The sequence below is a fragment of the Canis aureus genome, chromosome 20 (assembly GCF_053574225.1).
Source record: "Canis aureus isolate CA01 chromosome 20, VMU_Caureus_v.1.0, whole genome shotgun sequence".
Taxonomy (NCBI): Eukaryota; Metazoa; Chordata; class Mammalia; order Carnivora; family Canidae; genus Canis; species Canis aureus.
The window spans coordinates 29,109,241-29,129,721 of NC_135630.1; the positions used below are offsets into that span (position 1 = coordinate 29,109,241).

Consider the following 20,481-nt stretch of genomic DNA (forward strand, 5'->3'; position numbering starts at 1 on the left):
AAATTAAGAAAATTATTCACCATTTTGATTGAAAACATACATGTATCAGAGTTTGGAAGGCATGATAATCATCCACTTCTTGAGCAACATAATTATATGCTCTCAGAATAGCCACTCCAGCATCTTGCATCCCATCAACATCTTCAGAGTCATTAACCACAAAGATTAAACCAATTCTGAGGGAGAAGGGGAAGGGCAAAAAGAAGAAAAAGAACTTATCTCAAAAACGCAACTGGTTAAAAGGAATGGCATTCCTGTATCCCACTCACATATTGTAACTTCCTCTACTGAAAACTTCCTCTTCTGAAAAGCACAGTTCACATCCTACTCTAACACGGTTGGCAAAGGCATTCATCACTCAAAGAAGAGAAAATCAGGTTCCCAAAGGTGGTTTAGACTTTGCAACTGTTAAAGCACACTGGTTCCACATGGTGAAATAAGGCCTTTACTGAAATGAAGGGTTTCACTATAGTTTTAGATGGGGATTTTGTTTTTAAACAAAACTTAGGGGAAGTGAACATTTTCAGAATGTGAAAATATATTAAAAAAGGGGGTTATTTAACATAGGCAAGATGAAAATCATTGGTAAATGGAAAACATGAAAATCATTATATTACCTGTTGGCAAAAAGCTACAACCGAGATTAATGTTTATTACATATTAAAAGAATGAACCACAATAAGATACCATACCATTACACATCTACAAACTAACATGCACACACGCACACACACAAACAAAAAAAGCCAAATAAAAGCAAAAACTTGCACTGGCCAATACAGAAGTCACTAGCCTACATACTGAAGCAAAACCAATTCAATTGATAAAGGACAGTCTTTTTAACAAATGATGTTGTAACTGGACAACCACAATGCAAAAAAAAAAAAAAAAATCTAGGCAGAGACCTTGTATCTCTCACAAAAAATTAACTCAAAATGGATCATAAACATCAATGTAAAACACAGAACTATAAAATTCCTAGAGAAAGGAACACAGAAAATTTAGGTGATCGTGGGTTGGGCAATGATTTACTGGATCTAACAGCAAAAACATGATCCATGACCAAAAAAAAAAAAAGATGAGCTAAGCTTCATTGAAATTAGGGCTTCTAAAAAAAAGAAAGAAAGAAATTAGGGCTTCTGCTTTGTGAAAGACATCATTAAGGGAATGAAGACAAGCCACAGATTGGCAAAAATCCTATCTGATAAAGGGCAGATACCCAAAACGTACAAAGAACTCTTCAAACTCAACAAAATTTTAGGATGGGCAAAAGATCTGAACTGGTACCTCAGCAAACAAGGCAGAGTTGTCAAAAAAAGATGCTCAACATCATGTAATTAGGGAATTTCAAATTAAAACCACAATGAGATTTCACTACAGAACTATTAGAATAGCTAAAATCCAAAACACTGACAACATCAAATTCTAGAGAGTATGTTGAGCAACAAGAACTCTTATTCATTGCTGGCAAGAATGCAAAATAGCCCAACCACATTGGAAAACAGTGTGGTAGTTTCTTTTAAAACAAAACACTTGGGATGCCTGGGGGCCCAGCAGTTGAGTGTCTGCCTTTGGTTCAGGGTGTGGTCCTGGAGTCTCAGGATCAAGTCTCACATCGGGCTCCCTGCAGGGAACCTGCTTCTCCCTCTGCCAATGTCTCTCTCCTTCTGTGTCTCTCATAAATAAATACATAAAATCAAAAAAAAAAAAAAAATTTACCTTTTACCATAAGATAAAGCAATTGTGCCCCTTGGTATATACCCAAATGAGCTAAAAACTTATGTCCATACAAAAACCTATACATGGATGTTTACAGCAACTTTATAAATTGCCCAAACCTGGAAGCAACCAAGATGTCTGTCTATAGGTGACTGGATTTAAAAACAAAACAAAACACTGGAGTACATCTATATAATGGAATATTATTTGGCGATAAAATGGTCTATCAAGTCACAAGAAGACATAGACAAACCTTAAAAGCATACTGCTAAATGAAAAAAAAAAAAAGCCCATCTAATGAAGATATAAATATCATGAGCCTGGAAACTCATATTGTCTGGAAACAGCAAAACAAGGGAGACAGTTAAAGAGACCACTGGTTGCCAGTGGTTGAGAGGGAAGGACAAACAGATGAGGCACAAGGGATGTGGAGGATAGTGGAACTATTCCATAGGATTGTGTGCTGGTGGAAACATGTCATTGCACATCTGTCAAAAACCACAGAATATACAATGCAAACAATGAACCCTAATGTAAGGTACAAACATTAGTTAATAATGTATCAATACCAGGTAATTAACATTGCTCTAAAAAAATACGGTCTATTAATTAGACAAAGGTAAAGCTTAAAAATAGAAGAAGAAAATACAAAAAGATACATAACCAACATCATGCTCTCCTGAGATATGTGTACAGTGTATGTATATGTACATGGTGGTAGCAAGAGGGTTTGTTTATAGATGAAAATTGTGTTTCTTTTTTAAAATCCCACTCGTAACAGAAATCATAGGAGTAGGCTCCGGGCACAAATGACCTAAATGTTACTCTTATGAAAACAGATATAAGAGATAAGCATCTCCTCACAAAGGAATTCCCCTTTCCAAGTTTCTAATTTCTAGAAAGGGCATCAGTTTTTCTGTTAGGTAGGCCTCAAAATTCAGACTTCTTTTTCTTTCAGGCCCAGTCTCTCATCAAGTACCACGGATTTGTCCCCTCTCCTCAGCCCGTCAACCCCACAGCAACAGAAACAAAGACTAAAGGAGATGCCAGTCTGCCTTGGGGCTCCATCAATGATGCCAACACACCTCTCTACTACCATGAGTTAAGGGTCTTCTCACCTACTTTGCAATATGAAAACTATATTCCCTCTTCTTATCCCTCAATACAACTCAATAAACATTTATTTAGTGCCCACTGTGTACCGTGGGCCAACTTCTTCGATGTTCTTTTATTTCCCTTTTAATCAAAATAGAGCTCTGGCTGCAATCCAGTAGTTTAGTCCTCCATCAAACGAGGGGATATTCATATTTCACATGAAAAATTTCACTAAAAAAAATCTCTGCTTTTCCATCAATAAAAACCCTCTATTTTCTTCAAAGCTTAACTAATATCCAACTGTTCCATAAAACCTTTGTCTCGCCCAAATAACCTTCGTTTATAATCTTTGGTTTCCCTGAAATTATAAAGCTAGGACATAACCTAGCACCTGATCAAGTATCTTTAAGTGAACGAAATCACATACAGTATTTTTTCCAAGGAGGTAGGAATACAGCTTAGATACTATCCACAGCATTTAGCTCAGTGCTGGCTGGGTACAGAACACACACAACATTTGTTGACTAGCCTTTTCTTCTTCTCTATTTTCACGTTTTCTAAGAATTCAAATTTTCTGTTGACATTATTCATGAAAATATCTTAATACACATACATAAAGCATTAAAACACAGTTCTTAAAAGGCACAGTGAAAAATCCAGCCAATCAAGTACTCTGTTGGTAGATTTGGCAACGCAAATAAAACAAGTGTGTCTGCATCTACAAAAAGCAGCATGTACACCTGGTCTTTAACAGTCTAAAGAAGCTGTTGGCAGAGCTCTTTATCTTCACTGGAAGGGGAAATAGGCTTTGCGATGTTGATGCTTACCTAGGAAAATTCCCATCCACTGGGAAGCAAGCTGGTCTAACTATTTTTACATGGGCTATTTATTAATAATTCAGTGGTGTTAAGTTTTTATTCATTGAGAATCAAATTTTCTAACTCAAAAGATACTGCTTCATACTTAAACAAAAGATACAACTGCCATTAATGATCCAACTATTATTTTTTTTTTAAGATTTTTTATTTATTCGTGATATACACACAGAGAGAGGGAGAGAGAGGCAGAGACACGGGCAGAAGGAGAAGCAGGCTCCATGCAGGAAGCCCGATGTGGGACTCGATCCCAGGTCTCCAGGATCACACCCTGGGCCAAAGGCAGGTGCTAAACCGCTGAGCCACCCAGGGATCCCCGATCCAACTATTATTTATCTAATAGCAGCAGACTTGCACTTAAGAATGACAAACAAAACCTCAGCTAATTAGGTTTATAGCATACAATAATACCAGTGTTACCTTAATGGTATATGATTACTGAGGAACATCTCAGCTGTGTTAATCAACTCTGCTGTGGTCTCATGAGGAGGATCAACGATGAAAACCTGTGAAGGGGAAAGGAAAAGGGAACACATAAAATGAAATTTATTCAAATATCACAGGGCCAATAAAAATGCTGTTAGGCTTTGTACTTAAAGGTAATCTTTTCCCAGTGACTCTTGAACCACATAAAAAAGGAGTTACACAAACAGCAGTTTCCCTCCTTAATGTTCAGAGAATATGGTACTGAAAAGCGAACTCATTTTCCATGGTGTTCTGCTAATAACATGGGAACTGTGTTCCAGATTATCAACACCCATACTTTTATGACACCTAACAAAACCCAGGTTTTATTAACTCTCTTACCTTTGAAAACAGAGATTACCTTTCTTGTGTATTCATTTCTAAGCATCTTTTAATTAAGAACTCATTCAGAATTCAATTTTTAGACCACAATAGAACTATCATGTATTAACACTTCATAATGTGCATTAAATACATTTATAATCTCATTTAATAAACTTCAGAAACATAATAAGAGAAAGAATGAAATACTGACTGGGAAGGAAAAGAAGTAGTTTCAAGAGTGAGGCAAGTATAGAGGATAGTTTCGCTTGCAAGCTCCGGGGAAGATGACCTGCCCCCAATCTCTAAGAGCAAATGGTGGAAAAAGAAGAAATGAGAGGCAGAAAAGAAGGCCAACTAAAAACCTCTCCTCTCTCTAACAAGTAGGAGCTCACAGAAAGATGTATTGAAATTTTAGGAATTAAGATATTAAAGGAAAAGAATAGCGGCATATTCATCTTCTGAGTAAAAATATCTTTAAATAAAACAAAGGGTGCCTGGGCGGCACAGTCACTGAAGTGTCAGATTCTTGATTTAGCTCAGGTTGTGCTCTCAGGGTCTTAAGATTAAGCCCCACATCAGTCTCCACACTCAGTGCAGAATCCACTTAAGATTCTCTCTCCAAAAAAAAAAAAAAAAGATTTTCTCTCCGTCCCTCTCCCCCTGTCTCTCCCCATTCTTGCCTGCATGCACACACACTCTCTCTCTCTCTCTCTCTCTCTCCCTAAAATAAATAAATAAATCTTAAAAAAAAAAACTAAAACAATACGATCTGAACTTTCAGGTTAAGGATGAGGAACATTTTTTATGACTTGATGGAGGCAGTATTGCTACTGTGACATCTCACAGCCTTAAACATGATCAATACATTTTAAAACCCTTTCAGTTTGAATATGGAGGTAGAAGAACATATTTAGTGGTCATAGTGGTGGAAGAAGCAGCTACTACAGGGGAGAAATGAACAGTCTAGATTTGCCTGAAAGGCAGGGAAGAAGGCAAGGGAGAAACAGCACATTGCCAGACAATAAGGAATTTTACTCACCATGTTATGCAAGTTTTTCCTTATCTGCCGGATAACACCAGGAAAGGTGGGTCGAAGCAACTCTTGTAGACTAGAAGGCCATGAATTATATCTGCTGTCAACCTCCAAGTTGTTGATCCACTAGGAAAAAAAGCACAACATGGGGCATACACTTTAGTTACTATTAGTGAAATTACCAAAAATAACAGTAAGACTTGAAATGATTTTAAGAAGAATCACATAGGAAAGACCTCTAAATACAAAATAATCAAAGTTCTTTTAAAGAAGGATTGGCCAAAAAATATATACACAATAATCACACAGAACTTGTATGCAAATGAGAAAATACAAACTTAGCATTCTTTTTCCCAAAAGACACTCAAGCTGAATTCTAGGGGGAAACAAAACTGTAAAAATCACTGTCGTAACCAAATTAAATATAATAGTTTAACTTTTTGGAGGATTTAAGAGACTACTTTATCTTATATACAAAGTCCCACATAAGCAGTTGTTCTAAATCACTGTTTGATGCCAATAATGTAAGTAAGGGATGGGAAAAATAATTTACTTCTCACAAAAGACAAGTGAGAAAACCATAATAAAATGCCTGGCTAGAACGCTCCTTGGACACCCCAACAGAATACCTACTGAAATAGCAGGACTCCGGATGTCTACAGCATAGTCAGCCTCAGAGGGCTGGATGTTCAGCTTCAAAACATTATGCAGAGAAAGGCCTTCTATTCCCAATCTATGCAGACCCTCCATTACCCGAGCTTCATTCCTCAATACATCAAACAGACTGGGGAGGAAAAAAGGTATTTAGAAGAAAAAACTTTATTTAAAAAAACCTCACCATGAAAAAATTTATCAGTTCAAACACAATGTTCTGTTCAAATAAAAAAAAAAAAAAAGGAGTACTTCCCCTTGCTTCATCTTGTCAAAATATGTAGAACCAAGTAGATAGGACTTGCTTCTTATTTATACTTATCAATGTTATCTACCAGATATAAAATTATCTCTAAATATAAACACCCAGTTTGAGAATTATATAATCCTCACCTGAATTTTATACTGCATGTTTTTAAAAAACACTATGGTAACCTCTCTATTATTTCTTACAACTGCACATAAATCTACAACTATCTCATAATTTAAAATTTATCTCAAAGAATACATTACGTAGATTTAACGTAAATTACAACATCAGTGTCAATTAACAAAGTACACACACTTACAACCACAGTAAAAGGTATGGAGGAATTTATACCCAACGAAGAGATTTGCTAGGAAAAGTAGAAGAGATATGGAGGAGGAAGAAGTAAGAAATCAGGATGAAGGGGGATCCCTGGGTGGCGCAGCGGTTTAGCGCCTGCCTTTAGCCCAGGGCGCGATCCTGGAGACCTGGGATCAAATTCCACATCAGGCTTCCGGTGCATGGAGCCTGCTTCTCCCTCTGCCTATGTCTCTGCCTCTCTCTCTCTCTCTCTATCATAAAAAAAAAAAAAAGAAAAGAAAAGAAAAGAAAAGAAAAGAAAAGAAAAGAAAAGAAAAGAAAAGAAAAGAAATCAGGATGAAGACTTTACTTTTCTTAGTTCTTTTACCTGTGTATCATCTAAAATTGTTTAAATGAGCAAAGCACTCAGTTGTAAACTCTGAAAAATTAAAGAGATATGCGTCTATTTTTTACTTTAAAAAAAAAAAAAAACAGACCTGGGCAATTTTTTAAAGTATCCATACCCATTTTACTAACTCTGAAAAGTAGGAGAACATAAAAGCTCAATTAAAATAATGTAAAAAATATCCTACTGTGAGAGAACTCATTCTTCTGAAGGATTAGCAATAACTTTCGTTTTTACTATTACAAAGCCACAGTGTCAAGTCTGTCGATCTTAATTCTATGGACAAAAATTTGAATTCTACCTAACAATCCACACCCCTCCTTGTAAATTCATGAAGCCAACTAAGAGCAAGTTAGTCCTGAACCACATTTTAACAACACAAAAAAGAAATACTTTTTTTTTTTTAAAAGATTTATCCATTTGAGAGACAAAGGAGAGAGAGAGACAGACAGAGAGGGAGGGAAGAGGAGAGAGGCAAAGGGAGAAACCCAAGCATACTCCACGTGGGCCTCAATCTCACAGCCCTAAGATTACAGTCCAGAGATTACCACCTGAGCTAAAACCAATAGTCAGCTACTTAACTGTGCCACCCAAGCGTCCCTCTAGATATTCAAAGGCATCCTCTAAAGACACTTGGGCCCTCAATGTCCATTATGATAAATGACAGTATCATCATGCCCATCCCAGTCCTGAACCTACCTAAAGTGCTCTCACTGCACCTAGTAAGCCATTAGGCTTTACACATGTCACATCAAGTAAGAAAAACAATTTGAACATGTTATAAGGAGCTAACATTATAGAACATTTCCAGAGAATATTATCCATACCTGAATATATCCTGTGTATCTAAATCAATATGAAGTCCATTGATGAACAGTGCACTATCTCCAGGCTGTAATCCTAAAGTTCCCTTGAAATACTGAAATATTAAAAAAAAAAAAAAATTGTTAAGCAGCAAGAGAATGTTTAACAAAAACTTCCATATTTCTGATTTCATGTACAAATGCTGCACCCTTGTATTATAGAAAATCCTGAAGCTGGGATAAGATTTCCTTTTATGTACTCCCAAAGACCCTTCTTAGCACTTATTTCATGGTAATGAAACTGCTGGTTCATGAGAAATATACCTCTCTTCCCTTCTTCCTTCCAACTATGATTAATAGAATGGTTTCCTATAATGTTGGGGGAAGGAGGAAGAGGGAGATTGGTTAAATAAGCCAAGCGCTGAGGGTCACTTTTCATAAAAGAGGACTTCTATTACTTTTCCCTGCTTGTGACACCAAGGTGGTAGCAGCAGTCACTAACAGCTGGGCCTTCTTGATGAACTCCAGGGATCTAATCTAAAATGGTTTCAAACCCCCACAGCTCCCTTAAACCTTCAAACTAATGCACACTAAGAAACTGAGTTGCTGCCCTGAGGATAGCACCTACATGCAACCTAACTCTCCAAGACCAGCTCTACTCCCTGAGACCATGGCTGCCATGGCACACAGGTGACTGCAGTCCCTACAGCCCTTCAGACCTGCCTGACCCATCCAACACACTGCTTGGATGTCATGCTGTAGCTTCTGTTGACTTCTTTCCATTTAATTACTCTCCTTCCAAGGAAACCGAGACTACTATTCATATTCCGCACCACAGGGAGTTAATCCACACAGCAAAGGGAAGAAATTACTCAGATACTAAACAGAACTCAGTTCTCGCAGTGCTAAGAGGAAGAAGACAGGGACTGCTGAACTTCCTTCATTTCTCAGTCATCAGCAAACTAAGAGAAGTAAACTTTAAGGTCCAATATTGCAATGAGTGAAGCATAAAACGATGAGGAAGCCACAGCTTTTGCTTCTTTCCCTGTAAGGCTTAAACCGCCAAGTAAAATAAGGGAAAACTGGAGAGTTACATCAATTCAGAACTGGAAATTTCTTACATGGGAAAGAAAAACTCCATGTCCAGGTCCACTCACACCCAAGCCCAGTCATCCTCTGACTGTAAGAAGTACTGATTCTGAACTGATAAATACAACTCATATTTATTTCAAGATCTGAGTGCTGGTAACAGACTGAAGTTCACTTTGTGAAAATTCATCACACTAAAGATTTAGGGTTTGTGTACATTTTTGAGTGTTTTATACTTTCATATTTTATACTTTAATACAATATGAAAAAAAAAAGAATCCAGGAAATACTACAGTTTATGTGATTTAGTGTTTTATTCTCTTGTGGGGGAAAAAAGCCCTAAAAAAAGGTAAATAAAAATTATCAATAAGGTTTCTTCAATTTAGTAAACATCTGAGATAAATTTGGTTTCCTTATCCTCCGATCTATTAGTTAATATCTCATATGCAAACATCTTAAAAATCTGGGGTAAAGATATTAGACTGAACACAAGCATTTCTTTTTTTCCCTCCTGAAACTCTGTTGAAATGTCAGGGTTTTTTTGGTTTTTTTTGTATTTTGGGGGGGAAAGATTTTATTTATTCATTCATGAGAGACACAGAGAGAGGCAGAGACACAGGCAGAGGGAGAAGTAGGCTCCCTGTAAGGAATCCAATACAGGACTTGATCCCAGGACCCCGGGATCACAACCTGAGCTGAAGGCAGATGCTCAACCACTGAAGCACCCAGGCATCCCAAAATGTCAGTTTTTTAAAAAGGGACTTTTATAAAGTCATAAATCCAAAACAATAAACAGAACAAAAAAGAAAAAGGGTAATTAATTTTAGAAGGTAGAAAGGAGCTGCATGAATAGCAACTGTTTTAGCAACCCTAAGAAAGCTAAATGCCAGGCCAATAGTGGAAAAGGCCAACTAAAACCACAAGTTATCTTATGGAACTCCTTAAAAGACTCAATCAAGATTGACAGCACAAAGAACACATGTACAAGGGGGTAATAACTAAGTTAAAAAATGAGTTCTGGTGGACAGCTTTTTATAGATAAGAGCCCTCAGACTCCCCTGCTGATTTCATGCAGCAAGGTGACTGCTGTCATGACTCCCTCTACTCCAGAAAAAATGGAAGCTCATTCCCTGGAAAGAGTGAAGGATAGAACCTGGAACTTGGGAAACCCAAAGAGGGCAGGGATCCCATAATGAAAACAGGGGACTGAGTATAAGTTCCCTAATGTTCTTCCTACTGGGCTTCTACCACCCAGGCAGACAGACTTCACCCTCCAGGCAGAAGATCCTTTTCTGGAGACTGAACAGCTAAAGAAGAGAAGTTTCAGGATACTGACACTGGAGCAACCTAGGAAAGCCTACAGTCAAAAAGCCTCATCCTAAAGGCTTCCCACCAGCTCTTTACTGCCCATTCTCTTCAATAAGAGCAGATCACCACACCAAACACGTAAGGAAAGCCTCTAACATTAAAGCAAGAAACCAAGACAAAAAGAAAGTGAACTTAAGAGAAAACAGATGATGCAAGAGAGAAAAAAATATACACACACACCACTGATAATTCAAAAGGTAAGAGAACACTATAAAAAGAATCTAAATACAATATCCCTTAGAAATTAAAGATTTGACAACTAAAGGAAAAATGTCAACCAAAAGGCTTGAATATCTTTCCCAGAAAGTTTAAAAATATAAAAGAATTGAAAATAGGGGGGGGAAATTTTTTTTAATTGGTCAAACTAGCCGAGGAGATGCAATACCTTAAAACTGAAGAATTCCAGAAAAACAAAAGAGAGAAAGCAGAAGGAATGAGGCAAAGAAATAATTCAGGCAAACTTCCCAAAATCAAAGAAAATTAATTTCCAGATTTGAAGACCACTAACCACCTAACAGTACAGAGATTTTTTTTTTTTTTAAAGGAAGAGCAGTGTGAAATTTTGGATTACTAGGGCCAAAGAAAAGATCATGAATAATTCTGGAAAAGAAAAATCAGATCTAAGTTCAGATTTCTCAATATTCACAACAGAAACCAAAATTCCAAGAAGCAAGGCCTTTCAAACTGCCACCCTTGACCACCTGAACTCAGGACTGACCTACTGAACTCAGGAAACTCCTAAAAGGTTCTACAGGCAATTTTACTGTTTAGAAACTAACAAATTGCTGGAACAGAAAAAGAAACAATTGAGGATGATAGATGACACCCCCTCAGAAAAATCAAAACTTGCTCCACATCCTCAGCTTCATTACAATGCAAAAGTCCCTGGTTTGGGGAATATTCATCCCAAACCCTAAAGAAGGAGCCAGCTTACCCCTACTGGGACAGTCATGGCTTTGGAAATTATTCCCCACGATCTCCCTATTTATACAAATAAAGATGACCTCAGAGGCAACCCACCTGGTATGGTCTCAACCTGCCTACCAAGGGGCAGAACCATCCTAACCTAGTAACAAAACTTCTAAATGACTTCCAATATAGAATTCTATACCCAGCCAATCTATCAATAAAAACAGAAATGGAAAATTGATTTCTCAGAGTCTGAAATTTATTTTGCACACAACTTTTCTCATGAAGAATGATGTGCTGCACCAAAATAAGGAAGTAAACCAAAAACAAAGAAGACCTGGAATCCAAGAATAGGAGATCCAACAAAAGATTGCTTTAAAGCAAGGTCTCAGGATAACTGGTATGCCCTAGACATAAAGAACCACCAGACTACAGTGGAGCAGAACAAAAATTGATAAAATTACAACACGAAAATAGAGAGACATGGGAGTGCCAATATGGATTAAAGGCAGACATGGGGTTGAGGGACAGTGAAAGAAACTTAAACATCATCCTTGTAATGGGAGGCTGAGACAAAGTTTGAAACTGGAAAACTGTACCAATTCAAACTTGCTAGAAATCTGGGGATAAATATCAAAACAATTAGCTAAGTGTTGATAGTAAATACTTCTGACAAGGGGGATAAAACAGGGAATAAAATTTTTTTTAATTTTTACTTATTTATGATAGTCACACACAGAGAGAGAGAGAGAGAGAGAGAGAGGCAGAGACACAGGCAGAGGGAGAAGCAGGCTCCATGCACCGGGAGCCCGACGTGGGATTCAATCCCGGGTCCCCAGGATCACGCCCTGGGCCAAAGGCAGGCGCCAAACCGCTGCGCCACCCAGGGATCCCCTAAACAGGGAATAAATCATGTTAGGAGTATGCTGTTTATATAAACAAAGTGGTGGCACCGTCTGATTTTTTTTAAGATTATTTGTTTGAAGGCAGGAAACAACAAATGTTGGAGAGGATGCGGAGAAAAGGGAACCCTCTTACACTGTTGGTGGGAATGTGAACTGGTGCAGCCACTCTGGAAAACTGTGTGGAGGTTCCTCAAACAGTTAAAAATATACCTGCCCTACGACCCAGCAATTGCACTGCTGGGGATTTACCCCAAAGATACAGATGCAATGAAACGCCGGGACACCTGCACCCCGATGTTTATAGCAGCAATGGCCACGATAGCCAAACTGTGGAAGGAGCCTCGGTGTCCAACGAAAGATGAGTGGATAAAGAAGATGTGGTTTATGTATACAATGGAATATTACTCAGCTATTAGAAATGACAAATACCCACCATTTGCTTCAACGTGGATGGAACTGGAGGGTATTATGCTGAGTGAAGTAAGTCAGTCGGAGAAGGACAAACATTATATGTTCTCATTCATTTGGGGAATATAAATAATAGTGAAAGGGAATATAAGGGAAGGGAGAAGAAATGTGTGGGAAATATCAGAAAGGGAGACAGAACATAAAGACTGCTAACTCTGGGAAACGAACTAGGGTGGTAGAAGGGGAGGAGGGCGGGGGGTGGGAGTGAATGGGTGACGGGCACTGGGGGTTATTCTGTATGTTAGTAAATTGAACACCAATAAAAAATAAAATAAAAAATAAAAAAAATAAAAAAAAAGATTTCAAAGATTGTTTGTTTGAAAGAGAGAGAGAGAGAGCACATGTGAACAAGCCCAAGCGCAGAGAGGAGCAGAGGGAGAGGAACAAGCAGGACTATACAATGGGCACAGAACCCAAGATGGAGCTTGATCCCAGGACCCCTAAGATCATGATCTGAGCTGAAATCAAGAGGCAGATGCTTAAATGACTGAGGCACTCTTGTTCAAATTATATTAATATTCAACTTTGATTAAAAATTAAAAATATAAAAAAAGATTACAGAAATAAAAGACTACCATTCTTGATAAAAGGAGGGTAAAACTGTTAAATGTCACTGATGTAACTCAGATTTCCTCATTTTAAAAAATACAAAACAGAAAGGAAAATAGTGATTTTCCACTGGGTAATACCTTCTGATTCTCTTCCACTTCGCTTCTAAGTTCCAAACTCACTGCCGTTTTTGTTATTGCTCTAAAGAAATAAAAATATTAGTGTTTAGGTTAACATTTGATATAAATGTCTTCAATTTCCCTATATTTAGATATGAAACAACACATTGCTCAATACTTTACAAAAAAACTAAATGGAAAAAAAAAAAAAAACCTCATCTTTACAAATATATTTCTCCACTCAGGTGTACATAATATTTTCATTATTACAAGATATGACACCACAGAAAAGTAGCAGAAATAGCAGTATTTTAAAGCAAGGGCAGTTATTCCCAAGATCTTAAATTAAATATATGTAACTCTATTCCTATATATGAGCTCTATTGTTCACAGGCTAAAGGCTAATGTTAAATTAAGGTGACAGACTGCTCATCCTATTTGAGCACTTTTGATGGAGGTGGAATTCTACATGTATATCTTTAATAGCACGCTGAACTAAATGAGAATGTACCATATGATTTATAAGTCCTGTCTAAGAAATATTTTCCAAGACTAATCAAATAAATTTATTTATAAAATATCTCACATCAGAAGTCAAAACACCTGTTCAGTTACTCAAGAAAAATACTGGCAATCATTTAAGTTGTTATAGTCTCTAAAAATTTGGCTTTTAAAATTATTTACTTATGTGATGTGGAGGATCATTATACAATTGAAAGCAGTATCAAAAAGCAGTATTCAGGGGGCGCTTGGGTGGCTCAGCAGTTAAGCGTCTGCCTTTGGCTCAGGGCGTGATCCCGGAGTCCTGGGATCGAGTCCCACATCGGGCTTCCTGTATGGAGTCTGCTTCTCCCTGTGCCTATGTCTGTGCCTCTCTCTCTCTCTCTCTATGTGTGTCTCTCATGAATAAATAAATAAAATCTTAAAAAAAAAAAAAGCTGCATTCAAAATCTTATTGCGTCATAATGAACAAGTCAGCCTCTAGAACTCATTTTCCTCACCCAGTTTGTTTGTTTGTTTGTTTTCCTCACCCAGTTTGAATAAGATGATATATATGAAACTCTTCAGGAGCTTGCAGGTACATCTGCATACATCAGATTTTGTTAACTCATCTAATCCTGAGAGGCAGGTATAATTATTTCTATTTTACTGCCGAGGAAGTAAGGTAAAGAGAGGTTGCTTATTTGCAAACATCACACAACTACCAAATGGTAGAGCCAAGGACACAAGCTAGATGGGTCTCTCCAACCTCACTATATATATGGTATTGCCACCTTCCCAAAAAGCACTATCAGTAGTATGGTACTGGTAGTAAAACTTTAATTTCCTAAACATTTTCATATTTTACTTGCCTCATTTTGCATGTAAACATAAAGGTAATTAGATAGTGTCAAAGAAGAATGTCTCAGAGCCTTACTCTTTATTACCTGGCTTTGGTAGGAAAATTTTGACTAAGATCCTTCATAACCACCAAAGCTAATTCAATAGGAGCAGCCAAGATTCGGGCAGCAGTCTGGAAACTGAGATCTGCAACAAAGTCAAATACAATTGAAAGTGCATATTCTAATGCGAAGAGAAATAAGAAAAAAAAATGCATTTCTTTCTCACAATTTTTTGGTAACTGAGAATGCCTGAGAATACAACCATTTCAGGGAGTGCAGATGGTTTAATTTCAGTTCGTATTCACTTCATAGACCCTACAATGTTTATTGTTGCCCTTCTTTGCTATACTTGCATAAAACACTGAAATATATACTAACACATTTACATTTAGCACAAGATAAATCTGTCCCAAATCTTTTTCCTTTTTCTGAATTTACAACATACCACAAAGTATAGCAAAAGATTTAATAAAATGTTAAAAATAATAATACGACAGATCTTTGGACCAGAAAAGCACAAATATATCCTGCCATGTTAATATTTTTTTAACATTTGACTGATACACTGTTTAAGAAATGTATATATAAAGAAACATAAAAACTAAGACAGACAAGTTTGTACTATTATACTTATTATACTTATGTATCTGTTTAGATAAAGATCAGGCACTCATCTACTTCTGCACAGTATCTGTCTACAAAAGGTTTTCTGATTAATCATAATCACTCTATCTTGAAAATCTGTGTACCCTCGGAATCAGGCAAATAAATAACATTAGGGACACTTGGGTGGCTCAGCAGTGTTGAGTGTCTGCCTTCGGCTCAGGTCGAGATCTCTGGGGTCCGGGATCAAGTCCCACATCGGGCTCCCTGCATGGGACCTGCTTCTCCCTGCCTATGTCTCTGCCTATGTCTCTGCCTCTGTGTCTCTCATGAATAAATAAATACAATCTTTAAAAATAAAGAACACTAATTTTTAATTCTACATTTTTTTAATACCATAAAATTTAGTCAAAAAGTAAACCAGTGATTCTTCTATATGTTTATTACCTTGCAACTGCCAAACTTTTAAAGGTGCCATTTCATTGGTGCTCTCCACAAGGTGTTTTCTGAGTTCTTTCAACTGCCCCTTCAGGTCAGGGTGCAGGTCTCTGAAAGAAACATAAAATCAAGTCTTATTAATGTGCCTTTTCTTTCTAAAAGCACATTTAGAAGTTGGCTCCAATTTTATCTTCATGCTTTTCTCCCCTTAGCAATTAGGAGAAAACTCCTACTATATAGGAAAAATATTAAAGCATAATTATTTTTCTTGAAAAATAAGTTAATATAGAAAATTATAATTTTAAAAACCATAAAATTTACAGATTAAAAAATGAGTCATGGGACGCCTGGGTGGCTCAGTGGTTGAGCGTCTGCCTTTGGCTCAGGGAGTGATCCCAGAGTCCTGGGATCAAATCCCATATGGGGCTCCCTGCATGGAGCTTGCTTCGCCCTCTGCCTATGTCTCTGTCTCTCTCTCTCTCTCTGTCTCTCATGAATAAATAAATAAAATCTTTAAAAAAAAGAATCAATAGTGATTTTCTGTGTCGGGGAGAGGGGACAGGACTGAGAATAGGAACAAAGGGAACCTCAACTCTACCTGTAGTGTTTTACCCTTGTTTGTTTCTTTTTTAAGTAAAAGGCATATGTTGGCATAAACTTGATTAATAGTTCTTTGGAACAGAAAAGCAAGTACAATTACAACAATCAATTCTGGGTAGTAAGTACATGGGTATATTCTATTATTTTCCATACTAGACTGAATCTTTCTACTTTCTCAAAATAAAACTGGAAATATATCATTGTCAGTCCCAAAATGAATTTCTTTCAGCTACATGGACACAAATCCTTTAATCACATAAAAAATACAATTTAAACTAACCAAGATAATTGGATTTCCTTTAGTTTTATCTCGAAATAGAGTACATTCTATTTAAAACTAGTAAAACAGAAGGTATCAGAGGTAGATATGTATCATTTAGATCAGACAACAGATGGTTGGTAGAGTAATTCTGTACTTTTAAGTGCTAGAAATTCAAAATTTCTTAAATGCCACATACATAAAGTAAAATATTTACTCAGATTCTTCACCTTCCAAGCAATCCATTTCCAGTCAGTTACTACAAACTTTTCTTCATGATAAGACTATCAGAAAATGGTCCCATTACTTTAGACAGCTAAATAACCATTCTGAACACCTACATAAGAAAATCTCTTGAATACTCTACATACTACCTTTGTGCTCTAAATACATAAGATCATGATGCTATCCAGAAACCAAACATAAAAAACATGAATATGAAAAGAAACTCTGAAAACCTGGGTCCAATGAAATTGGAATCTGACTGTATACTAATGAGGCTAAAACTGATGTTAAACACAAAGAAACATGCATATGCATAGGATGAACTGAACACATGCGCAGAATTCAACATGAACTGAGTCACCTCTGCTAACCTGTTCAGATGATTAAGTCATTTCACTGGGCCAAATGTTAAAGCTCAAGTACATGAAACTGGGCCTACACATATTTCTTCATGATCCATTCCTTTACAAAAGAAAAAAGACAAAACAAACAAAAACACAAAAACCAAACCCCACTGCAGCTGTCCTAATTAAGATTTCCAGATAAAGCAGAATTCAAGGCTCCAAACAATTATCACGGCATAATAGAAATAACACTTAAAATGACAGCTAAGAATTTTCAGCTATAAATTTCAATGACACTTTCATAAAATGGCTATGAAATTTTCTTCAAGAAACATCTTTTGTCCTCTTTCATATAAAGCAAAGTCTAATGTATTTCAACTGAACATGTATAAGATCTATTGCACCTTTTTTGCATTGTTTCAGGCTATTCTTAGTTTAAGTAAACAACTATAAGCTCTTTCACTTAAAATACTTTTTATTCTCTTGGGAAAATTTGAGTGAAACAATCAGATGTCTCCTATTATGTGAATCAAAAACTGGCATGTAACTTTCTGTCATCAACTGCAAGGCTCAGAAAGGAAGTCAACTAAAGCCATAGCCAGGCCACCCTAATATCATTTAATAATAACATGCTACAGATGCCTGGAGATCATAAACTATACAGTTAGTGAAGTGGTAATCGCTTCATATCAATTTGCATATATACAGTATTACTGCGAGACCTGTAACTGTGGACAGTAAATAGAAAGATGATGCTTATAATGGGAGGAAGCCTAGAGCATAAAGAGAATAAGGGCATTTCCCAAAAGACTATGCCATACCTTAATTTTCCAAAGAGGAATCCTTGAACTTCATCAATGGGATCATTTTCACCAATCACTGTGGTGTTTACCTCAGTTCCTATAAAAGCACAGGCAAATACATGTCTAATTGTTCAGAAGAGAAATTAAAATGTTATTAACCTCATATAATTTGAGTAATGTAAACCAAATTAGAAACACCTGAAACTCTAATACTATTTAAAACACTGAATACCTCAATGAACACTTTGCAATTTTTTTTTAACAGAATAAATTTGTTTTTCAATGTATTTTGTATTCTGGATAAAGCAAAAATATATTTTCCCCTTAAACTTTGGAAAATTTTATATTTTAAAAAGCTCAAAATTAATACCTTTAAAATTATGAATAGTGGATTTTTCGGTTATCTAAACTCTGAAGACTTTGAAATTAGGCAACCTACACCTAAATATAATTATTGAGTACAGTATGATGTACTAGACTATCCTCCATTTACCCAATCATTTTTTTCTTTAAAGTGAGTTCACAACGATTATAATAGACTGCACATAAAACTTGTGGCTGAGAGATGGCTCAAGATAACCCCAGGGTCCTGGGATACTGTCTCACATCAGGCTTCCCGCAGAGAGCCTGATTCTCCCTCTGGCTATGTCTCTGCCTCTCTCTGTGTGTCTCTCATGAATTAAATAAGTAAAATCTTTAAAAAAAAAAAAAAACTAAACAAAAACCTTGTGTCTGAAATAATGACTTCAAAACTCTAAAGTAGTACAATAGGAAGTATATTCATATAAAACTATTCTAAATGCAGAAAATAATAAAAAAACACAAAACTGTTCATTAAGTATATGATAATTTACGATTTCACACTAGATCACAAATCAATGTCTACTTGTGAACTATGCATCATCAATAATAACAGCTACAATTATTGAAATTTTTGTGCAAAAATACTGTGCTACACCTTCTTTACCTATATATCTTATTCTCTCCTCACAAATACTTTAGGACGCATAAACCATTATCCACACTTTACAAAGGAAAAATTTAGGACCTACGGAATTTGCTTAACATCACCCAACTCAGAAGTAACAGAACCAGCATTCAAACACAGGTTCATCAAACTCCTAAATCTGTTATTTTACCTTCAGGAAACAAATTCCCTTTCATTCACATTTTAAAAAAAGAAAACACATCAGTCTTAATTTACAAATTCACCTTTCACCTGAGTATCATCCTTGGCCTTGTACTCAGTGCTCTTAATTGCCAATTCCACACCATAGCCAGAGAGGTAAACAGGCTCCTTCCTGGGATTCTGCAAGCAGAGTTAAGTATTCCATCATTACCATTTGGCTCTTTATATGTCACAGTGAAGGGGACGTGGAGGGTATTAACTTCACATAGACGCCACTAGGATTATGCACTCAAAGTATACTTAAACTTCCATGAGATTCAAGCCTCCTTTAGACTTCATTAATATCCTGCCACAAGTATGGAAATGGGAATTCTAAAGTAAAAGGAAAAGCAGATGAAGGGACAGCTGACAGGGCAAAAATAACCAAATCATGTGAAAAAAATGGAGAAAAAGAAAAGGAAATTCCAGAACCTACATAGCAGGGCTGAAAACCGATGAGGTTTCAAACCCAGAAGTACTTTGCTGGCATCGTGTGTGTTATGCGTTCATTGTTAAATGAATTTAAATGTCTTCAGGTAGGGCTTAGGCTGACCAGCTGTCACTGTCACAGGCTTATCACCATCCTGAATGAGGATGGAGCTTTAGACATTTTAATCTTTAAAAACAGAAATAAAGTCTGGGAAGCAGGGAGAAGGAGGGCAGTTGCCAAAAACTGTGTATTTTTTTTAATCTGTTTCTGTTCATACAAATTTTCATTTAAAAATTTTACTTGGGGCACCTGGGTGGCTGAGTGGTTGAGCATCTGCCTTCAGCTCAGGTCATATCCCAGTGTCCTGCGATAGAGTCCCACATCAGGCTTCCCACACAGTACCTGCTTCTCCCTCTGCTTATGTCTCTGCTTCTGTCCTTGTCTCTCATGAATAAATAAATAAAATCTTTTTTAAAAAATTTATTTTACTTGTATAGACTTACCACTCAATTTTACTGAGATTATGACACAGAAACTTTAAAGGCTAATATGTTTACACACATATATTAGATGCTAAATGTTACAAAAGATTTTTAAAATTTAATTTTAAATCAATTTCACTTGTTTTTACCTCTCTAGAAATCCCTCCCTTTCTATCTAATGAAAACATTCCAAAATGAAGAAAAAGGTTTGAAAGGAACCGAATTTAAGAATCAGTTTAAAAAAAAAATCAGTTTCACAGTACACTGATTATACTAAACCTAGAAAATATAAATTACATGCTACATTTTTAAATATAATATAAATCTTATTAAGCCATTTTTTAATCATAATTCTTTTCTATTTCTTCAGAAAGGCAAGCAAAAGTACCTCCTATGTGCAAATCCATGTGCACATGAAGAAA

General features: G+C 36.4%; 1 protein-coding gene across 3 annotated transcripts in view; it reads right to left on the minus strand.

The window, feature by feature from the left end:
• UGGT1 (UDP-glucose glycoprotein glucosyltransferase 1) overlaps nucleotides 1-20,481 on the minus strand; it is a 122,998-nt gene that overhangs the window by 79,018 nt on the left and 23,499 nt on the right. For all 3 annotated transcript variants that reach the window (XR_013358971.1, XM_077861219.1, XM_077861218.1), the window contains exons 7-16: nucleotides 19,192-19,288; nucleotides 17,998-18,076; nucleotides 15,758-15,858; nucleotides 14,753-14,852; nucleotides 13,347-13,407; nucleotides 7,943-8,034; nucleotides 6,145-6,295; nucleotides 5,518-5,637; nucleotides 4,110-4,195; nucleotides 41-176 (exon numbers count right to left, since the gene is read on the minus strand). Coding sequence is in view for 2 of the 3 variants with exons in the window: in XM_077861219.1 (XP_077717345.1) it covers nucleotides 41-176; nucleotides 4,110-4,195; nucleotides 5,518-5,637; nucleotides 6,145-6,295; nucleotides 7,943-8,034; nucleotides 13,347-13,407; nucleotides 14,753-14,852; nucleotides 15,758-15,858; nucleotides 17,998-18,076; nucleotides 19,192-19,288 (1,023 nt within the window). In the remaining variant the exon portion in view is untranslated. The remainder of the gene's footprint in view (nucleotides 1-40; nucleotides 177-4,109; nucleotides 4,196-5,517; nucleotides 5,638-6,144; nucleotides 6,296-7,942; nucleotides 8,035-13,346; nucleotides 13,408-14,752; nucleotides 14,853-15,757; nucleotides 15,859-17,997; nucleotides 18,077-19,191; nucleotides 19,289-20,481) is intronic.